The 24,242-nt window shown below is 41.0% G+C and overlaps 2 protein-coding genes across 2 annotated transcripts in view; both read right to left on the reverse strand.

Annotated features, from left to right (window-relative positions):
- The window catches only part of scap (SREBF chaperone), a 191,886-nt gene extending 173,802 nt beyond the window's left edge, over positions 1–18,084 (reverse strand). Inside the window, exon 1 of the mRNA XM_067978770.1 lies at positions 17,997–18,084. The gene's annotated coding sequence lies outside the window, so the exon portion shown is untranslated. The remainder of the gene's footprint in view (positions 1–17,996) is intronic.
- elp6 (elongator acetyltransferase complex subunit 6) overlaps positions 16,784–24,242 on the reverse strand; it is a 48,010-nt gene continuing 40,551 nt past the window's right edge. Inside the window, exon 7 of the mRNA XM_067978771.1 lies at positions 16,784–23,679. Coding sequence (XP_067834872.1) covers positions 23,551–23,679 — 129 coding nt within the window. The 3' untranslated portion in view covers positions 16,784–23,550. The remainder of the gene's footprint in view (positions 23,680–24,242) is intronic.

The raw sequence follows: 24,242 nt of genomic DNA on the forward strand, positions 1-24,242 counted from the left end.
AATTTTTTCTTTATCCACTCTAAGTACTGGAAAAGTATTAACCTACCATTGCATTAACGTTTGCTTCCTTAAGTGAGGAGGAGGAAGAACTACAGCCCAATCATTAAGCAATTTCCTTCACTGCATTAGTCACCATGCTCTACATTTACGTACTCTGAATATTTTCAAGTTGTCTCTCATTTCTTAGGTCAAAGTGCCCAGTCATCACTTATTCAGACTATCTAGTAGTCATACATTTAGTTTATTTCTCTGCTAATTATCCACTCCAAGTGCCTAGCTTACTAATTAATACATTCTTGTATGCCAATGAACCATTTGCCTTTTGACACAAGAAGAAAATTAGGCTTCAATTGAGTCTGAAATTATACTTTATTTTTGGACAAAGGAAAAATTCGCAAATTTTATTTGGCCAATATTAAGTATCTTGTTTCACATATGTAATGGAAGCACTTCCATGAGCTGAAAACCAATGCAGGGAAAGTGTACAAATTTAGAATGTAACTATGGAGCTGAAATGCCAAATTCATTTTGCAGAATCTTCCCAGCTGCAACATACTATAAAATCGAGTGTACGGTATTGGTCAAAACAGTGACTTTTACACAAAGTTACCACAGCACCACTTCATATGCTGCATCGTCACATTTGTAGGTTGTAAAAATCCACAATGAGGTGATTCACAAACTGGATTTTTAAACCAAATAAAACTAAAGTAAAGACAAAATAACGAAAAAAGAGAATGACTCATTAAAAATAAATTTCTAAAGTAACGGAGTGTAGTTACAGTAATAAATGAGGTGTACATTCTATTGACAGTCCAATGGCAACACATATTTAACAATACTATCCAAGGAGATTAATTGCACTGTTAAAGTGAGGACTCACAATGATGCCACATGGCCTTTACAAAGAGATGGTTCATCTGCAGTTACATCATTCACCCAGAATAAGAATGATCTTAGAACAGATCATAGTAATTAAACTGGAATAAGTAATGCAGTGAAAAATAATTTCACAACTGTTCTTCACTTATGATTTGTGTCTATTAATCATACACCAGTATTTCTTTTTAAGAAAAGCCCACACTGCACGATATATTTTTTTAAACTCAACAGTAACCATTGCAAAAAATATATTTTTATATAAAAAGCTGCCGTGCAGTCTTCAATTATGCAGTATTTTCAACCTTTCATTTTCCCTTTCCACTTTTATTAGACTTATTTTGGCCAACTGGATGCTCTGACATGTGTAGCATGGAATGGCACAAATTTTTGGATCTATATAAAAACCATGGCAATTAATTTACTGCTTGGATTTTCACATACAAAGCAAAGGTTAAGGTAAGCCAGAAAGTTTTTTTTTAAACCTTTTCCATCATGTTCCCGCCTCGTTTCTTTTTTGGATTTTTTTTGATCCAAAGCAACTTTAACATTATGTTTCAATGAACCTTACTCTTAAAACAAATAAAATATCCCAGGTTTACAATACTGTAGGATAATTTAAAACATATTGAGAATTTAGATTCAGAAATATTATTCCTGTAATGTTTGTCAATCCAAATTACTACATGTTTAAAAAAAAATCTCCCACTCCACCCCTGAAGGCACTGGGTCTTGCTCGGTTCGGTCCAATGGCTTTGATCACCCACCAGTACCTCACCTATATGGATATTCATGTGTGAGCTGGACAAGAATTGTTAGGCAATTCAAACATCAGGATTGGGGAGATGTTACACAGAGGCAATCCTGCTCTCACCCAATATTTACAAACATGTACTTTCCAGCAAGAGTTACTGAATAAGTGTGCGAAACCCTGGTTGATTTTGCCCCTCACTAGGCTCAGGGTGATGAGGCCAATAGTCATTCACATACTACTGTCTTGGCTGAGATCAACTAATTCAACACAAACCAGAGACAGATCTTCCTAGTCTCTATGAATCAACACCACAGCAGGCATTGCAGTTACCAATGAGAGGAGGTCCTAAACTACTTCATAATTTCTTAAATATGTAGTTGCTCAATCACATTTGTTTATTTTGCCACCATTTCCAAAGGATTACTTACCTCACCCGACCACTATTCAAGCATCAAATGATACCATTTGCCACAGGAAGCCTCAATGCAACAATTGATTTTTTGAGGAAATGGACCAATCACTAATCAACCCACCATGTTAAAACACAACATAACCAATTACAGCCATTGCAACTCTTCCATATCAACAGTCCAGCTCTTCAGATATGAGACACACTTAATTTTAGGTTTGGCTTCTACTTAATCAATCTGCAAGGTAAACCTGCCCTACTTCTACACTAGCCCTTACCACAGCTCTGGATCAACCTTGGTTCAATGAAGAGTGTAGAAGAGCATGCCAGGAACAGCACCAGGTGTACCTAAAAACGTGGTGCCAACCTGGTGAAGCTACAACACAGGACTACATGCATGCTGAACAATGGAAGCAACGTGCTATAGACAGAGCTAAGCGATTCCACAATCAACGGATCAGATCAAAGCTCTGTAGTCCTGTCACATCCAGTCGTGAATGGTGGTGGACAATTAAACAACTAACGGGAGGAGGAGGCAGCTCTGTAAACATCCCCATTCTCAAGGATGGCAGAGTCCAGCATGTGAGTGCAACAGACAAGGCTGACGCGTTTGCAACCATCTTCAGCCAGAAGTGCTAAGTGGATGATCCATCTCGGCCTCCTCCCAACATCCCCACCATCATAGAAGCCAGTCTTCAGCCAATTTGATTCACTCCACGTGATATCAAGAAACGGCTAAGTGCAATGGATACAACAAAGGCTATGGGCCCCCAACAACATCCCGGCTGTAATGCTGAAGGCTTGTGCTCCAGAACCAGCTGCGCCTCCAGCCAAACTGTTCCAGTACAGCTACAACACTGGCATCTACCCAACAATGTGGAATTTTTTTTTTTAAACATAGAAAATAGGAGCAAGAGTTTTCGGGCCTGCTCCGCCATTCAAAATGATCATGGCTGATCGTCTAACTCAGTACCCTGTTCCCGCTTTTTCCCCAAATCCCTTGATCCCTTTAGCATTAAGAAATATAGCTATCTCCTTCTTGAATACATCTAATGACTTGGCTTCCACTGCCTTCTGTGGTAGAGAATTCCACAGGTTCACCACCCTCTGAGTGAAGAAATTTCTCCTCATCTCGGTTCTAAATGGCATACCCCGTATCCTGAGACTGTGATCCCCAGTTCTGAACTCCCCGGCCATCGGGAACATTCTCCCTGCATCCAGTCTATCTAGTCCTGTTAGAATTTTATATGTTTCGATGAGATCACCTCTCATTCTTCTAAACTCGAGTGAATATAGGCCTAGTCGACCCAATCTCTCCTCATAGATCAGTTTTGCCATCCCAGGAATCAGTCTGGTAAACCTTCGTTTCACTCCCTCCATGGCAAGGACATCCTTCCTCAGATAAGAAGACCAAAACTGCACACAATATTCCAGATGTGGTCTCACCAAGGCCCTGACCACTCAGCTCCAGACCTCATTACAGCCTTGGTCCAAACATGGACAAAAGAGCTGAATTCCAGAGGTGAGGTGAGAGTCAATGCCCTTGATATCAGGGCAGCATTTGACCGAGTGTGGCACCAAGGAGCGCTCGTAAAATTGAAATCAATGGGAATCAGGGGGAAAACTCTCTAGTGGCTGGAGTCACACCTAACACAAAGGAAGATGGTAGTGGTTGTTGGAAGCCAATCATCTCAGCCCCAGGACATTGCTGCAGGAGTTCCTCAGGGCAGTGACCTAGGCCCAACCATCTTCAGCTGCTTCATCAATAACCTTCCCTCCATCATAAGGTCAGAAATTGGGATGTTCGCTGATGATTGTACAGTGTTCAGTTCCATTCGCAACCCTTCAGATAATGAAGCAGTCTGTGCCTGCATGCAGCAGGACCTGGACAACATCCAGGCTGATAAGTGGCAAGTAACATTCACGCCAGACAAGTGCCAGGCAATGACCATCTTCAACGAGAGTCTAACCACCTCCCCTTGACATTCAACGGCATTACCATCGCCGAATCCCCCACCATCAACATCCTGGGGGTCACCATTAACCAGAAACTTAACTGGACCAGCCACATAAATACTGTGGCTACAAGAGCAGATCAGAGGCTGGGTATTCTGCGGCGAGTGACTCACCTCCTGACTCCCCAAAGCCGTTCCATCATCTGCAAGGCAGAAGTCAGGATTGTGATAGAATACTCTCCACTTGCCTGTATGAGTGCAGCTCTAACAACGGTTTAAAAACAAGTGTAGTCCAAAAGTCAAGCAACCAATTTTAAAAAAAAGTTTTTAACACATTGGTAGACAATGTGGAAATGGCATAAACCAAGACTCTCTGGAGACCTAACACTCTGGTTTTGATATCTCACAGCAACTGTAAAACACTATTTTGTGTGTGTGACTGAAAGAATTTAATATACAACCTACTTCTGGCCTTCAAAGAGTCAATTAGTTTGTCTCTGGATCTATGGCTCTTGAGCTCTGACCCAGACACAAGACTTTTCTGCCAGTTGAGGCAAAAAAATGAGCAAGGGCCCCACATGCTGCACCCATTTTCACTCACTTCCAGTGCTTCTGCCAGACACTGAAGCACCCACCCAAATATGAGTGGATGCTACTTATGGCAGTATTTAACAGGGTTGGGCAATAAATGAGGCTGTGCCAACTTTGCCTACATCCCGAGAAGAATTTTTTAAAAAAGCACAAGTGAGGCAGGTGAAACAGAGGGAATTTTAAGTACCAAAGCAGGATTGGAAGTTCTACTTCAGTAGATTTTGCCAATTTATTGTGAACCTGAGTTGTTTTTGCAACCTCCCAGATTGCCTGCCCTTTTAAGCTGCTGCATGCATCAGTTTCCTGCAGTAGTGGCCATTTTGCACAGCCCCATAAGGCAAGCCTGATGAAAAACATTTACATAAAGTTTATCATGAAAACTTGAGCGACAGGATAGTCAGGTAAATGCAAAGCTTCACCCGCCACACTTACATCGCAGATACGGCCAAGAAAGAAAATCTAGGTCACTGCCTTCAGGCAGCTTTTACTGTGTTCCAAGGAAAAGCTTGGATACTATCTCAAGCTGATACAACACTAAAGTTTAAATTATATAAAATATATAAATATCTCAGAGGATGAAAACTCTACTTTCATCACAAGTGCCTCTTTAAATCATAATAGTTTTGAAACAAGCCACAGTGACTATGTTGTGTTTAGTAAATTTTGAAGAAAAAGTTCCTCTCACCCAGAAAATACCTATAGATTCTAAATATTTTGGGTTCATAGATGGAAAGTTAAAAAACCCTGAAGCAAAATAATTACTGTGAAATGTCATCATGCTCAAACAGCTCTTATGCAATCTTCAGGTTTCTTGCCAAAAGATCACTGCATTAAAAATTCCCTTTGGGTGATATCCCTGCTGGAAAAGCAGGTGACTGGAGTCCCATGAGGTCAATGAGTTACCTAAAACAACCTTAATGAAAACAAATCACTTAAACTGTCATTTGAATTCTTCCTTTTGTTTTTAGTACTGTGCTACAGAAACAACTTCTAAACAGCTGTAGTATTTTGCATTCGTTTATTTCCACAAGGACCCTCAATCACACCTCTCACCTAATTACATAACTGTGAATTACCCTCACTGCACTTACCTACAAATATTGTGAAATGTGTAATTAAAATTACATAGAATTTAAAAAGAATGGTCATCTATGTCCTTGAGAAAGATCAGTAACTTAGGAAATTTAGGCTGTTTTTATACATTTTACAGGGTCAATGTATAACCATCGTTATTCCCTAGTGGTCTGCTGAAAAACAACTTTCCTGTACCATAGTACTTGACACATGATGCTGTTATTCTGCAAGTCAAACAGCAGCAAGTACGGTGTTACATTCATGTAATATGGGGTATTCCTTTGTAGCATGGAGTGAAATAAAGCTTGATATCACTGTTTAAATCATGTGATTGTGTTTGCAGGAGTTTGCTGTCTGTCTTCCACGTGTTTAAAGATAGAAACACACTTCTGGGATGAGATGAGATGACATTGATAAAGAGCTTATCTCAACCCCAATTTTCCCTCATGCCATCTCTGTACTAATTTAGTGATTATTTTTGTTAACCATTTTCCAGAGGGATGTCATGGCAAGTAACAGGCACCTGTGATCAAAGCTGACTGATACAGGGTATATCTTCTAAACACTCCAGCCCACGCGTTATCCACCATATAACCAATGTATCATACTACCCCTCACCCGACAGGCAGGAAAGGGTTGGGCAAGGAGTTAAAATCTTGAATATCGTGATCGCGTCTCCAACCTGCTGCGTTCCTGGTCATTGTAATATTAACAAGGGCATATCAGGCTATCAAAGAGGCTCCCACTAAAGTCAGGTGGGGGCCTACTTAATATGCAAAAGTAACAACCCAATGATGTTATCGGCACCGCAACATAAAATTAACTTGAAGGTAAGGGGAGTCCCACACTGTCTGCAGTCCGGCAGAAGAACCATGTGGGAGGAGCCGACTGGCCAGAAAAGGCCAAGTTACGTCTTCAAAAATGACTTCTCTTGGAGCTCCTTGTGGGCCAGGAGGAGCAGGAGTGCTTCCCCCAGGCCCCATGAGTCGTCCTTAGGCCTCCCGAGCCTTGGCCTCCCCCCCGATCTTCAGGGAATCCCCAACCCAGGCCTCCAACCCCTCAATCTTGAAGGATTCCCCAGCCCTAGCCTCCCCCTGGAGGCAAGAAACACTCCACACCCCCACCGATCCACGATCGCCATGGTGCCCCTCCTTCCATTGACTGCTGGGGACCCTTAAGCTCGGCAAAGTCTCCATGTACCCGAACTCTCTGGGGGCGCCGCACGCTACCAGGCTCCCCTCTCCCCACCGTAAAAATCGAGGCCAGAGTGTCTGGGAAAACTGCAGGTACTACCACTCTACAACTTTGCAGCTCCGATGTCAGATGGTGATTAGGGAAAAAGGTTATTTGAAAAACTCCACAAAATTATTACACTGTTGTAGAAACATAGGAACAGAAGTAGACCACTCAGCCCCTCGAGCCTGCTCCGTCATTCAATTAGTTCATGGCTGATCTTTAACAGGCGTCAACCAAATCTGTGCAATAAGAACAGTTTAAGTAGAGCAAAGTTAGCTGAAGCTCATGAAATTCCTCAGCTCAGAACATAGTCAACATATGGTTATGCAAATCAAATGATAAAGTTGCCATTGACTCTTCGGCGCACTTTCTACCTTATCCATAATTTTTGAAGACCTATGTCTCCCTTCAGTCTACTTTTCTGCAGCAAAAATAACTTCAGTCACTTTAGCCTTTCTTCATAACTTAGTTTCCTAAGGCTTGGAATCATGCTAGTCACCCTTCCTTGAACTGTTTCGAATACATCAATATCCCTTTTGGGGGTAACCAAAACTACACTGCCAGTTAAAGCAATGCAATTATTTTGTTAAGTTGGCCTCACCATTGATTTGTACAATGTCAATTTATATCTAGCCTCTGAATGGACCAGAACTGCAGCTTGCAACATATTCAGTCATCAGCGGCATCAACTTTAACTTCCAGAATACATCGCCAATCACACTTTAAACTTTTCCTGCTTATTGGTTTATATTTCCGACTGATGCAGCTAAAGCAAATTTTAAAAATGCCCTTTTTCTTACCAAATGGAGGTTTACAAAGGACATTGGGAAAAGGTTTATTTTTAAATCTGCCCTACAGAAAACCGTCGCATTGCATATCAACTGTTCTTTTCCAGTTACACTGCTTCTTTGCATAAAAGAAAAACAAATGGAAGATTACAAATTATACCACGAAAACTACTGTTTGCCATTTCCACATTTGTAAATTCCCAATCTTCATTGTATTGTCATGGGGAGGAAACAAGAGACTAAATGCTTTGTCACAGAAAGAAGCTGAAGTCACATCATGTGTCATTTTGAAAGACAGCCATAAGTAGTGACTTTTGAAACCATTGTTCTTACACTAGAATATTTAAGACATGAATTAGCTTAATCTGTAGTGGAATATCCTTAAATGGAAGAAAGACTTGAATTTATATAGTGCCTTTCACGACCTCGGGATGTCCCAAAGTGCTTTACAGCCAATTAAGTACTTTTGAAGTGTAGTCACTGTTGCAATGTAGGATATGCGGCAGCAAATATGCGCACAGCAAGGTCCCACAAACAGCAATGTGATAATGACCAGATAATCTGTTTTAGTGATGTTGGTTGAGGGATAAATATTGGCCAGGACACCGGGGAGAATTCACCCACTCTTCTTCAAAATAGTGCCATAGGATCTTCTATGCCCACCCGAGAGGGCAGACAGTTTAACGTCTCATCCGAAAGACAGTACCTCCGACAGTGCAGCAATCCCTCAGTACTGCACTGGGGTGTCAGCCTAGATTTTGTGCTCAAGTCTCTGGAGTGGGACTTGAACCCACAACCTTCTGACTCGAGTCGAGATTGCTACCACTGGGCCACAGCTGACACCTATGCATACATTTCAGCAGCCACCTAATATTTTGTCCGTACGATTGATATTTTTCTTTCATATAAGAAATGGATATAAATAAACAAGGTGCTGCATTTATATTTAAAATAGGAAAAAATGGCAGGTGTTAAGCACTAATAAATCAAATGCAGTTGCAGTCAGATTGATGAGTTATTTATACAAATTCAATGAACTGATTAACAATCATTATAGCCCTACTGTAGCAGAATTCTCTATCTGTTTACATAAGCATGTCTTGAAAGAAGCTATATAAATGTAGCTGTTGCTGAAGGATAGTTGGCCCATTTAAAATGCAGCCTTTGGGGGAGGGAACAGAAAAACTCAAATTTGCAAGTATTCGAGATGGAATACAAGAGTAACCAAATCGTGACGTCTGAGTCGTCAAGACTTATTGCAGGTAGCTCAAAATAAAGTTATACATTCATTTAGAATTTTATTGCATTAATGGTAGTTACACTGGGGACTAATAGGAACTTAGAAAAATACAGAACCACAAAAGACTGCCGTCCATCTTTAACATAGGAACAAAAATAGGTCATTCAGCCCCTTAACGGTCAATACTTCAAAGTTACAGTATTTCCGTTATTACTTCTCACATTTCAAAACATGTTCACTGATAATAATGTCATTAAAACACAGGTGTGCACTGCTGTCCTAAATGTCAGTTGTGTGCTGAGTATGTTAGCACATTGTACTGAGGTTTAGGACAGCTGTATTTGTTGCCCATTTATGTTTTGTGGGCTTTTAACAAATTCCTGATCTCAGCCGAGCCACCCCTATTTCTCAGTTTTTAGGAAAGCAGGGAAGAAAATAAACCCTTGATAAATAAAATATCTTTTAAACCATTTAGAAACGGCATGCACTGAAAATTTCTGTGCTAGAAGTTTACATCTATAGTAAAAACAACAGCAAGCTGTGTTTTCACTAGACATATTTAATGTATTGGTATCAACACACTTTAGGAAAAACTGCACTTAAGCCAATACACTTCAATATTGTGCCAATGAACTTCTTGTGTTTTTGCCTTAACATATTACCTCAAATTGTTCCCAGCAGTAACAAATGTTTCATCGTAATGCTTTCGAGCTCAAAATGCTCTTCCAAGATACTATCTAAATTTGAAAAAGTACTGTACTTTTGGATATTTTTACAGTTTAAGTGGTCATAGTACAAGTTATACATTCATTTAGAATTTTATTGCATTAATGGTAGTTACACTGGGGACTAATAGGAACTTAAAAAAATACAGAACCACAAAAGACTGCCGTCCATCTTTAACATAGGAACAAAAATAGGTCATTCAGCCCCTTAACGGTCAATACTTCAAAGTTACAGTATTTCCGTTATTACTTCTCACATTTCAAAACATGTTCACTGATAATAATGTCATTAAAACACAGGTGTGCACTGCTGTCCTAAATGTCAGTTGTGTGCTGACCATTATGCTTTACTGCAATCCTAGTGGAAAAAGCTTACTCGTTATAGCACTACTGAAATTTTAATGCCAATTTACAGCAAGTATTTCACATTACTGTCCATGTTTGTCTTTCTTTTGCCATTTCCTTCTCCTCAATTCTGTCAGTTAGTTGCCATAAAGTATTTGTTTACATTTCAGCCCTCTCTCCTCCTTACAGACTCCAAGTTAGCAGCAGCCTGCTCACATATTCATTGATAATTAATGTCATTAAAGATACTAAATATTAGTCAAATTCACTTTGGAAAGATTTCTAAATAAAGATTGTTCATAACAAAACAAATTTATTAACTAACAACAATATTTCTCAATTAGTCCTCTGAATTAATACTTCAGTCACATCATTTACTTGACCACATTAAAAAATTTTTAATGCAACCACACAACTTCTTGATTACTAAGGAACTCAAGTAATGGTAATAAGATCAATCCTAAAGCTTTGATACCTATAACAAAAATCTTAATTTATTGTACTGAATGGTGCCACAGTATATCTGAAGATTCTTGAAATATAAACACATGACGCTAGAAATGACAATAGGTCCATCAGTAACTAAGAGACAGGTTAATGTTTCAATGAGCCCCTCATCAAAATTGTTCTAACGAAGGTATACCCAACATCCTAATCTGTTTTATCTCTATTCACATGCTGTTTGACCTGCTTTATAACCTTAACTTGTCTGTTCTCGCCACAGATACTGACTGACTTGCTGTGCGTTTCTAGCATTTTCTGCTTGTCTTTCCAATTTCCAACATCTGAAGTATTTTGCTCTTTTCATAGTTTCTGAAGTCAGTCCTCTTTCCATCAGTTATGCGTAGCAGTATTCTTGTACATCTGTCTTGTCAGTTTTCAAGCCTGTTTATCCACCTTTTTTTTTTACTGCTACCAGCATTACTTAATCCTTCAGTTCGGCTACTGAAACAATCAACTTTGTGATACGTGCACGTTTTTAATTTAAGAGTCTTTAACTCAAACTGATTAACACTCAAAATGGTGTCTCCATAAGCAATGTAAATCACTACTCAGAATACTTTTTTAAATTTATAAAGTGGTTGGTCGTCAGGGCATTTGATATGACTGTGAATTTTATTGAAGCCCACAAAAACACAAACGGGCAACAAATGTACCAACAAAATGATAAACTTCCTTCCTTCAACACCCACCCATAAAGGAAAAGTCATCCTCACACCAGTGAGAGTACAGTAGTGGCAAGGCTGCAGCCCTTGTCATCACTACGCCCCCTGTCCTCTGGAATGTTTTCCCAAAAATCACTTTGCCTCGCTACCTCCCAAACTGCCATCAAAACCTCCTAAATATCCTTCTCTTTGACTGTACCTTCAGCCTCCCCTCTAAATTTTTCCCAACTCATGTCCACCTTTTCTGCACTGTAAAGAGCTCTGAAACATTTTCTTTTATGTAGTATAGAAGTGCAATTAGTAGTTTATAAGATATTAAGGGGAACAGAGAGGGTGGATAGAGAGAAACTATTTCCGTTGGTTGGGGTTTCTCGGAGTAGGGGGGCACAGTCTAAAAATTAGAGCCAGACCTTTCAGGAGTGATGATGTGGAGATGGCGGTGATGGACTGGGGTGGACAAATGTAAGGAATCTTACAACACCAGGTTATAGTCCAACAGTTTTATTTGAAAATCACAAGCTTTCGGAGCTTACCTCCTTCGTCAGGTGCACTCACTCACCTGACGAAGGAGGTAAGCTCCGAAAGCTTGTGATTTTCAAATAAAACTGTTGGACTATAACCTGGTGTTGTAAGATTCCTTACATTTCAGGAGTGAGATTAGAAAGCATTTCTACACACAAAGGGTGGCAGAAGTTTGGAACGCTCTTCTGCAAACGGCAATTGATACTAGCTCAATTGCTAAATTTAGATCTGAGATAGATAGCTTTTTGGCAACCAAAGGTATTAAGGGATATGGGCCAAAGGCGGATATATGGAGTTAGATCACAGATCAGCCATGATCTTATCAAATGGCGGAGCAGGCACGAGGGGCTGAATGGCCTACTCCTGTTCCTACGTTCCTAGTTGTTGACTAATACTCAGCATGTTGGAATTATAAATATTGGAAGTTTTAAAAAAAAATGACATAAAAATCATTAAAAATTATATTTATCTGGGGGGGGGGGTTTACAGGGACCATATGAAGAATTAGATGTTGCATTTTATTACTGGCTCACTGTTACCTATCAGTACTGTCACTATCTCGACCCTTCTGCCAATGGGAATCTATCCTTCATGATTTTGAATACCTCTATCAAATCTCCTCACAACTAAGAACCCCAGCTTCTCCAGTCTATCCATGTAACTAAAGTCCCTCATCCCTGGAATCATTCTAGTAGATCTCTTCTCCACCTTTTCTAAGGCCTTCACATCTTTCCTGAAGTGCGGTGCCCAGAACTGGACACAATACTCCAGTTGTGTCAACCAGTGTTTTATAAAGGTTCATCTCGACTTCCATACTTTTGTACTCTATGCCTCTATCTAGAAAGCCCAAGATCCTGTATGCTTTTTTACCACTTTCTCAACCTGCCCTGCCACCGTCAACGATATGTGCACATGTACCCCCTGTACAGTGGTGCCCTCTAGTTTATATTGCCTCTCCCCGTTCTTCCTACCAAAATGTATCACTTCACATTTTTCTGTGTTAAATTTCATCTGCCACGTGTCCGCCTATGCCACCAGCCTGTCCATGTCCTCTTGAAGTCTATCACTATCCTCCTCAATGTTTACTACCCTTCTTTCAAAGTTCTTAAATATGTCACTTCACAGATCCATGCCCACCTCCACTTCCAACTTTGTTACAATCTCTCCTATCAGGTTTCCACCCCTCCAACAGAAAAAAAGTCATGTGTGACATTGTTCGTGGCTGACTCCTTGCCCTCCTTAATCTCTTTGCAGCCTTTGACATGATCGACCTCACTATCCTCCTCCAGTGCCTCTTGTCCGTTGTCCAACTCAGTGGGACTGCCGATGGGACTTGGCTCCACTTTTAACTATCTAATCATAGCCAGAGAATCTCCACTAATGGCTTCTCTTCCCACCCTCACATTTTCACTTCGAGTCCCCCAAATATCCTTCTTTCACGCCGTCCTTTTCCTCATCAACATGCTGCTCCTTGACATCATCCACACACACACAATTTGATTCCACATTTATGTTGATTACCCAGCTCTATCTATTCCTTGACGCTTCCACCGTCTCTGTGCTTATCCGACATCCAGTCATGGATAAGCAAAATTTCCTCCAGCTAAACAATGGGAAGTCCGAAGCCATCGTCTTGGGTTCCTGCCACAATCGCCATACCCTCATCGCCGTTTCCATCCCTCTCCCTGGCAACTGTTTCAGGCTGATGGAGACTATTTGCAACCTTGCTGATCTATTCGACCCCATATCCTCTCCAACTGAAAGACTTCCACCTCCATAGCATCCACCTCCACCCATCCATCAGTGAAGCCTTCATCCATGCCTTTGTCACATCCAGACTCAACTATTCCAATTCTCTCCTGGAGGCCTCCTGTCTACACCCTCTGTAAACCAGTACTCTGCTACCTGTATCCTGCCAGCACCAACTCAACCATCACCCCTGTTCTCACTGACATACATTGGTTCCCGCTTCCGTAACAATTCAAATGTAAAATTCTCATCCTTGTGTCTAAATCCTCCATATCTCCAACGGTACATACCATTCCCCCCTTCCCGGAATTGTCCAATCCTCTGACTCCAGCCTTGTGATCCTCTCACCACCCCCGCTTACCCCACCATTGGCAGCTGTGCCTTCAACCGTCTAGGCCTCGCACTAGAATTCCTTTTTCAACCCCTCTGCCGCTCCACCTTCCTCTCCTCTTTAAAACCCAACTCTTTGACCAAGATTTTGGTCACCCCTCTTAATATCTCCTCCTTTGGCTCGGCATCCATTTTCTCATCACCTGGAGACATTTTTCTATATTAAATGTTGTATGCTTCAGCTATATAATGTCAAAAGACACATTTGGATGAAGGCAGGCTTTCAACCTCTGGATCTCTTCCTTCCGAAATACCCATCCTACAGTCTTTTCATTACACCTTTTAACATCTACCTGAATAGGCAAATTGGACCTGGGTTTAACATCACATGAGAAAAACTACATCACTGTTTCAGCACTCCCTCAATATATCATGGAAGCGATGTATTGAGGGAGTGCTCAAATAGAGATCCAGTCATAGAATCATAGAATCATAGAAGTTACAATACGGAAACAGGCCCTTCGGCCCAACATGTCCGTGTCGCCCTGTTTATACCACTAAGCTAGTCCCAATTGCCTGCACTTGGCCCATATCCCTCTATACCCATCTTACCCATGTAACAGTCCAAATGCTTTTTAAAAGACAAAATTGTACCCGCCTCTACTACTGCCTCTGGCAGCTCGTTCCAGACACTCACCACCCTTTGAGTGAAAAAATTGCCCCTCTGGACCCTTTTGTATCTCTCCCCTCTCACCTTAAATCTATGCCCCCTCGTTATAGACTCCCCTACCTTTGGGAAAAGATTTTGACTATCGACCTTATCTATGCCCCTCATTATTTTATAGACTTCTATAAGATCACCCCTTAACCTCCTACTCTCCAGGGAAAAAAGTCCCAGTCTGTCTAACCTCTCCCTGTAAGTCAAACCATCAAGTCCTGGTAGCATCCTAGTAAATCTTTTCTGCACTCTTTCTAGTTTAATAATATCCTTTCTATAATAGGGTGACCAGAACTGTACACAGTACTCCAAGTGTGGCCTCACCAATGCCCTGTACAACTTCAACAAGACATCCCAACTCCTGCATTCAATGTTCTGACCAATAAAACCAAGCATGCCGAATGCCTTCTTCACCACCCTATCCACCTGTGACTCCACTTTCAAGGAGCTATGAATCTGTACTCCTAGATCTCTTTGTTCTATAACTCTCCCCAACGCCCTACCATTAACGGAGTAGGTCCTGGCCCGATTCGATCTACCAAAATGCATCACCTCACATTTATCTAAATTAAACTCCATCTGCCATTCATCGGCCCACTGGCCCAATTTATCAAGATCCCGTTGCAATCCCAGATAACCTTCTTCACTGTCCACAATGCCACCAATCTTGGTGTCATCTGCAAACTTACTAACCATGCCTCCTAAATTCTCATCCAAATCATTAATATAAATAACAAATAACAGCGGACCCAGCACCGATCCCTGAGGCACACCGCTGGACACAGGCATCCAGTTTGAAAAACAACCCTCTACAACCACCCTCTGTCTTCTGTCGTCAAGCCAATTTTGTATCCAATTGGCTACCTCACCTTGGATCCCATGAGATTTAACCTTATGTAACAACCTACCATGCGGTACCTTGTCAAATGCTTTGCTGAAGTCCATGTAGACCACGTCTACTGCACAGCCCTCATCTATCTTATTGGTTACCCCTTCAAAAAACTCAATCAAATTCGTGAGACATGATTTTCCTCTCACAAAACCATGCTGACTGTTCCTAATTAGTCCCTGCCTCTCCAAATGCCTGTAGATCCTGTCCCTCAGAATACCCTCTAACAACTTACCCACTACAGATGTCAGGCTCACTGGTCTGTAGTTCCCAGGCTTTTCCCTGCCGCCCTTCTTAAACAAAGGCACAACATTTGCTACCCTCCAATCTTCAGGCACCTCACCTGTAGTCCTAGTCCTTCAAATATCTGCTCTGGTGTGCGATTCAAAGCCATAACCTTCTGACCCAGAGGTATACTGATGCAAGGGAGTAAATGTTCCTGCAATTCATTGTTAAAAATTACCTAGCTACCCCCCCCCCCCCCCACCACCGCCCCCAAATAAAATCATGATTCCTTTTGGTCCTATTACATTTTGCAAAGGCAATGCAACAGCATAATAGTAGGAAAATAACTAATGAAATTACATAACCCTACATACATAATAAAACTTAACAGACAGCTCTGTGAACTCAACAGTAATTCAAGATCTAATAAAAAGATAATACATGCCTTTTAGGTCAAAATATCTCAAAGTGCTTTTATACCATAAATTAGTTTCTGAAGTACAGTAGCTGTTTTGCATCTGTATTCGATGATCCAAGAAAGTGATGGGTCATAAAATGACAAAAACCACAAGGCAGTTGCTCTTTGTCTTCCACCTAATACCACTCACCCTCCATGCTAGCCTTTCTTCTGCATTCCTGTTTGTTCTACCCGTTCAACCCTCAACACTGTGTTCACTTTAACTGAGAACCTACCTCCAGGATTTAAAAAAAATCACTGCTACCAAGTATTGCTACAGGCAGTAAAGAGAGAAATTCATTGGTTGTTGCAACGCAACAAATCATTTGCCCAGTCCGCGACAACAGACTCTCTTGCTGAGTAACAAAACTATGACTGACTGTATATATAAATGTTGGGTGATATAACAAGTGCAGGTTATGATAAATGTAGTAAGCCTATCACAAAATAACCATAGCCTAAAGCATCAATACCTGTTGATATGCATATATCAATGGTTAATTAGAACAGGGGACACATCAGTTTTGACAGATCTAAATGATTCTAATTGACAACAAGCAGATGATGTGTTTGCTTTCGTGGAACTTTAATAAGCCATCCCTCAAACAGCATAAAAAGAAAAGTTCCGATTACAGTGCAGACAAATGCATTTTGAATTGCTTTTTAGGAAAAAAGACACCAGTTTATACTTTAAAAAACAACATAATAAGAATCACAATCACAGAGATGCCTTTCTGTTTGACAGCTGTAGTTTCAGTTTATTTTACAATACCTTACTTGTATACAGACTAGCGCTATCATGTGGAAGGGCTAAAATGCAACATCTTAGAACAAGTAATATAAATCACATCGCACACCCTCCTTCCCGAATATATAAAAATCGCTGATATATTCTTACAGTGTACATTATGTAGGAGACTAAGCATTGGTATCAACATCAGAAAAATGAGGCGGAATGTAAATAACACAATAATCGATTTCAGATCACAATGGGGCACAAAGAAAAAACACTCAGAGGAATTAAATAATCCCATCAGAACAATGTTTTATTTAATTTTTAAAAAGAAAAATAGGAGGAGGAAATACCCAACACTCCAGAAAAGGGAAATTTGAATTGCACAGAAAGACACTCATCAATACAGGGTGCGGGGATTAGGGGGGGGGGGGGTGCGGGGGAGAAAGTTAATGATAACTCTACGTTTTTATCACAAATCTATAAAGAGGGATATTTAATTTTCCAGATACATAAGTTTTTTTTAAACTGCAATGAACAAATCACGTTGCAAAATAAAAGGTTTTTATTGACAGATTCTGGTAAAGAATTGGTGAAAAAAAAGTTAGTAAAATCTATAATCTTCAATGCGTGAGTTTCACAGCAAAGAAACGAGTGAGATATCTGACGGGTACAGGTCCTGATTTTAAATAAAAAAATATGAAGACATAATTGAAAGAAAAGTAAATAAATGAAACGTTTTTTTCAAAATCAGCAAATGTTTTCAGCCTCGTGGTAAATAATCTTTTTTTAAAAAGATAATTGACAGATACTAGTTTAAAAAAAAGACATTCTAAATAATAATCTTTTTTTTAAAAAAAGAAAAAGTAATCGCTGATTCTCACTGCAATAAGAGATTTCCTGACAGGTGTCGGCGCAGAATGGAGCCGGTGTTTTCTTAAATAATGAGGCAGAAAGCAATAATAGCAATTTTTATATATAAAAAAAAGCAACATTAAAGTATAAAACAGCAGCGAGGTTCGATTGCTCCTCCAGTGCAGTCTCCACACAGCACTAGGCTCGGGGTTTGGGCCTAGCTGGGCTCTTCTCACTCACACAGACAGACAGGGCTAACTGATGAAATAACACCCCCTGCCCTTCTCATTTCCGGGTGAGTAATTGAGGTAAAGCCACGACATCAACAGCTCTTTATACTGGGGAGAGTCCCTTACCTGCCAGCGTTTTAATCTCCCCCCCAAACCACTGATCGTTTTTATAACTGGAATAAAGTCCCTGAGTTCCAGCGGAGCCGCCGCTCGATCGCGTCTCCCCAGTAACACGCGGGCGCCCGCCGCTCGCCCCCGTACCGCCGGGTAGCCCCGCCCACCTTCGCTGCTGCGCGCTCGTGTACCGCGTTGGGCGGGCGCGCGCACGCCACTCCACCACCCTCCCTGAGAAGCTGTAGAAAGGGTCGCACACTTTTTCCGCTCATTCAATTTTCCGTGCAGTGTTCGCTTCTTTTAATTGATTCTGAAAAAAAGTTCGGTGAGGTAGGGCAGCGTTGTATGTTATAAAGGGGCAGGGGGATTTTTTTTTTTTTAAAGCATAAATCACCCAAATGGAAAATAAAGCAACTTGCACTTATACACTAAATCAAAAGCAAAATACTGCAGATGCTGGTGTTTTTAGTGGCTTCAAGAGATAAAAACATTCCTAGCACATCATGATCCAGGCTGACGCTCCCAGTGCAGTACTGAGAGAATGCTGCAATGTCCGAGGTACCTTCTTTCCACTGAGACGTTAAACCAAGGCCCCTGGACATAAAAGATCCCATGGCACTAGTTTGACTTTGAAGAAGAGCAGCGAAGTTCTCACTGGTATCCTGGCCAATATTTATCCCTTAACCAACATCAAACAGATTATCTAGTCATTATCACATTGCTGTTTGTGGGACTTTGCTATGTGCAAATTGGCTGCCGCATTTCCTACAACAGTGACTGCACTTCAAAAGTACTTCACTGGATGTGAAGTGCTTTGGGGCATGCAAAGGCCATTAGGTGACCAAAAGCTTGGCAAAGGAGGTGGGTTTTAAGGAAGAGGAGAGTTTAAGGGAAGGAATTCCAGAGAGCTGAAGGCACAGCTGTTGATGTGGGATGAAGGGAGACTGGAGTCAAATAAATAAAATAATTAAGGGCAGGATGTTGTTTCACTGGAGGAGTTTACAGGGAGGTAGGGGCAAGGAGATGAAGGGACTTAAACTCAAGGATGAGGAATTTAAATGAGGTGTTGAGGGGAAGCCAACGTAGGTCAGCAAGGACAGCTGTGCTGGACAAGCAGGACAGGATACGGGCTGCAAATACACAAATCATTCAGCATCTTTAAAGAGGAAAGGCAGGTTAACCTTTCAGGTATAACTATCAGTTCCTTTCCAGCTTTTGCAGTTTTTCCTTTTTAATTTTCACAGATGCATACTTTTGCAAACAATGTGAGCTCAATCAGTTTGGCCACGATGTTGAGTTTTGGTCAGCAGGCCATAATAAAAAAAAACTTACATTGAGAAAAGTAACAAAACCTAACTGACTTCATAAAAACACAGACAACAACAACTTGCATTTATATAGTGCCTGTAACATAGCAAAACGTCCCAAGGCACTGCAATGGAGTGTTATCAGACAAAATTTGACAGTAAGCCACATAAGATGATATTAGGACAGGTATTCAAAAGATTGGTCAAAGAGGTAGGTTTTAAGGAGCGTCTTAAAAGGAAGAGAGGTAGAGAGGCGGAGAGGTTTAGGGAGGGAATTCTAGCATTTGAGGCCTAGACAGCTGAAGGCATGGTCACCAATGTTGGGGCGAAGGAAATCAGGGAGGCACAAGAGGCCAGTATTGAAGGATGCAGAGTTCTCGGAGAGTTATAGGAGGTTACAGAGATAGGGAGGGGCGAGGCCATGGGGGAATCTGAACACAAGGATGAGAATTTAAAATTTGAGGTGTTGCTGGACCAGAAGCCTGAATATTCAACAACTTCACTCGCACTTTCAGGTAATTATGTATTTGATCTCTCTTCATCCACACCCTTTATCATTCTTCCGTTGTGTATACTCCTTTTGTTTTTCCTCCCAAAATGTATTCCCTCCCACTTATCCATGTTAAGTCCTGAATATAAACCTATGACATGAAAGCAAGTAATTACACATAGTGCAGTGGGACACAGGCTTGTGACAAAGGCTGTAGGTGTACCCAACATCGCTTCACCCATATTGGAGGGGGAAAAAAGTGATAAAGGCACTGGATTCATTTTACAGGAACATCTGGGACACAAAAATGGGGGGTTTTGCAAACAGCAAGAACTGTAAAAGATTACAGAAAGACAGGTTAGTGAAATTAGCAGACAGGTGGAAGATGCAATTTAACATGGATAAGTGGGAGGGAATACATTTTGGGAGGAAAAACAAAAAGGAGTATACACAGCAGAAGAATGATAAAGGGTGTGGATGAAGAGAGATCAAATACATAATTACCTGAAAGTGCGAGTGAAGTTGGATTAAAATCATAAAAAAGGCCAACAGTATTTTGGGTTTTATAAATCAGACAGACAACATAAGAAATAGGAGCAGGAGTGGGCCATATGGCCCCTCGAGCCTGCTCCGTCATTCAATAAGATCATGGCTGATATTCAAACTCAACTCCACTTTCCTGCCCTATCCCCATATCCCTTGATTCCCTTAGAGTTCAAATATCTATCGATCTCATTCTTGAATATACTCAAAGACTGAGCATCTACAGCCCTCCGGGGTAAAGAATTCCAAATATTCACAACCCTCTGAGTGAAGAAATTCCTCATCTCAATCCTAAATGTCCGACCACTTATCCTGAGACTATGTCCCCCAGTTCTAGACTCTCCAGCCAGGGAAAACAGCCTCTCAGCATCTACTCTGTCAAGCCCCCTAATAATCTTATATGTTTCAATGAGATCACCTCTCATTCTTCTAAACTCAAGAGTAAAGGCCCATAACTCAACCTCTCCTCATAGGACAACCCTCCCATCCCAGGAATCTATCTAGTGAACCGTCATTGCACTGCCTCCAAAGCAAGTATATCCTTCCTTAGGTAAGAGGACCAAAACTGCACACAGTACTCCAGGTGTGGTCTCACCAAAGCCCTGTACAGTTTCAACAAGACTTCCTTACTCTTGTACTCCTACCCCCTTGCAATAAAGGCTAACATACCATTTGCCTTCCTAATTGCTTGCTGTACCTGCATGTTAACTTTGTATTTCGTTTACAAGGGCACTCAAATCTCTCCGAACACCAACATTTAATAACTTCTCACCATTTAAAAAAATATTCTGTTTTTCTATTCTTCCTACCAAAGTGAATAACCTCACATTTCCCCACATTATACTCCATCTGCCACCTTCTTGCCCACTCACTTAACCTGTCTATATCCCTTTGCAGATCCTGCGTCCTCCTCACAGCTTACTTCCCACCTAGCTTTGTATAGTCATCAAACTTGGATGCATTGTACTCAGTCCCTTCATCTAAGTCATTAATATAGATTGAGGCCCCAGCACCGATCCCTGCACCACCCCATTAGTTAATTGGTCAGTTAATTGAGCTAACAGTCACAAGCACTGCAATTTATCTCTAAGGATGGGAGGGAGTGGGGGGGCATTGAGAAATCATCAAGAGCTTCTCCACTTGATTATGCAGTAACTCCCACTGGAAAATGGGTACGTGGATTAAATTAAACCACACCACCCCCTTTAGTAATAAAGAGGAAATACCTTACTAACTGCAACTGTCTGCCTGTGCCTCCCCCTCCCACATCTAGCATCTGTTCTCAACTGTGGATATTAAATATACTTGAAGTCATCGATACACAAATCTGTAACAGATATAACAGAATGCGACAATGGTATAAGAAACTGCAGACAGCAGAAAAACACATTTAGGACAGATGTCAAAGTTCTGCACATAAAGCAATGAGCACATGGAATATGCTTCTAAGATAGTGGAGGCAAAAATACTAGAATCATTTAACAAACAGCAAGATGGTGAGAAACTAGCAACTGTGGAGAAGCAGAGATTTAGGTGGCCATGTACGCAAATCACTAAAAGCTAGTGGACAGGTACAAAAAGCAATCAAAAAGGCTAATGGAATGTTGGCCTTCATCTCAAGGGGGCTGCAATACAAAAGGGGAGGAAGTTATACTTCAGTTGTATAGAGTCTTGGTCTGACCCCATCTGGAATACTGCGTTCAATTCTGCGCACTGCACCTCAGGAAGGATATATTGGCCTTGGAGGGGTTACAGCGCAGGTTCACCAGAATGATAACTGGGGCTTAAAGGGTTAAATTATGAGGACAGGTTGGATATACTTGATTTGTATTCCCTTGTGTATAGAAGAGGGGAGATCTAATTGAGGTGTTTATGATAAAAAGATTCCATAGGTTAGGTTCAGAGAAACTATTTCTTCTGGTGGGGAATCCAGAACAAGGGGGCATAATCTTAAAATACAGCTAGGCCATTCAGGAGTGAAATCAGGAAGCACTTCTTCACACAAAGGGCAATGGAAATTTGGAATGCTCCTCCTAAAGGTTGTAGTTGCTGGATCAAATGAAACTTTCAAGACTGAGATCGCTAGTTTTTGTTAGGTAAGGGTATCAAGGGATAGGGAGCAAAAAATGGGGGGGGGGGTAAATGGAATTGAGGCACAGGTCAGCCCTGATCTAATTAAAAATGCAGAACAGGCTCGAGGCCAAATGGCCTACTCCTGTTCTTATGAGATTCTGATATAGATCATGGATCCCAAGTGGATGAACTATGATGGAGCCTGGATGGTTTTCCTCATCTATATCCATGTGAACAATAGTTTCAAAAGCTCAAATCCCAAACAACAACTACTTTCCAATTTCAGCTGTTCATCAGGAGAGGTATTGAGTGGAGACCAGCGAACAAACAAAACAAACAAGTCCCTAGTAAAGGCTGGGCCGACCTCTTCTTTGACTTGGCGTCTATTTTTTCTTCTTACGCATCTGAAGCACCATGGGACATTTTTCTACATTAAAGGCACTATATAAATGCAAGTAGTTGTTGTTATAAAATACAATCAGGTGCCATGTTAAGAGTGTTAAGCTACTAGAAGGATGAGCTTCAATGGCTGTTTAGTCTTTTCTCAGCCAACTGCTGAAGTTATGAGGTGTAACCAAAGGGGCTGCTTTAGGTCCTCAGGAACTATGGATTGTCTCAGTAACTTGATTTATTCCTTTGGTACAAAATACCAGTAAACTGAGTACATTAAAAATAAAAAAACCGTGATTGCTCAGAAATGAGGGAAGGAAAGAATAATTGCAAGTTTAAAAAGCCAAACAGAGATTTTCTTATTGATCACGGTTTGAACTGGCCAACACTGCTGTTAAACTGAGTTATGTGAATATATGAGTCAGCAAATGGAAATATTGCAGTCACAAGATGCAAAAACAGAATTATATAACTTTTATCTCGGTAATGCACTGTAAAATCTGGTCCGGAAGTTGGATCTTTGTGGATGATTTTAAGTCCTTAAAAATGTGACATATATGCACCAGAATGCAATTCATACACCCTTTTGAAACTAAATAAACATGAAAACCAAAGGAATCAAAAGAAATAGCCCCATTCATTGTATGAAGTCCAGTTATCTCGTACTGGCTCCCAGATCGAAAACAATTAAATCCACTTGCATTTCAAAAAGTTAAGAGTCCTAACCACTCCTCGCATCAGTGAAGTAATTCCAAAGAATTCCCTACAGCACAGCAGATGAGGTTCCTCTGGCAAAAAAGGCAACATTTTTGTCTTGTATTTTGTACTGGAAGATTTTGATAACATTCTTTTCAGCCTTTACTGGTGAAGGGGAACGCCAGGTTATCTTCAGCTGCATGCAAGAGAGATCAAAAATAAATATTATTAAAGGATTGGCAGTAAGAATTCAAGAAGCACGTGCTTATGTTCGTAGCTCTCGGGTGCAAAACTGCTCTTAACTAAGGGTCCATTTGCATTGCAAGTTTAGCTTTGGTGAAAAGCAATTTACACTTTGCACCAATTCTAGACTTGCAGAATAAACCCCAATTCAGAGTCTTCACTGACTCCAGAGGGAAGTGGAGGGAGTCCTTATGGAGTCTCCCATCAATTGTGTTAGACACCACATGGAGCGTAAATCCAGTGTCACGCCTTGTTTACAAACTGCTCAAGGTTATTTATGGATCTCCTGGATACTTCTTAAACTTACCTTAACTGTATTGAAATGTTGAGAGGGTTGGGGGGTGGGGGGGGTGGGGGAGGGAAATCCCTACCTTCACTCTCATTTCTAAATGCTTGGAAAGAGGTCTTCTTATTTCCAGATACACACTTGGCCGAACTCTCTTCCAGCAATGTAAATACGGTTCTGCCTGGCTGGAACCCAAACTGCAGCTACTGGTCTCAGCTGCAGTACAAGTG

Source organism: Heptranchias perlo, chromosome 3, assembly GCF_035084215.1.
Source record: "Heptranchias perlo isolate sHepPer1 chromosome 3, sHepPer1.hap1, whole genome shotgun sequence".
NCBI classification, from domain to species: domain Eukaryota; kingdom Metazoa; phylum Chordata; class Chondrichthyes; order Hexanchiformes; family Hexanchidae; genus Heptranchias; species Heptranchias perlo.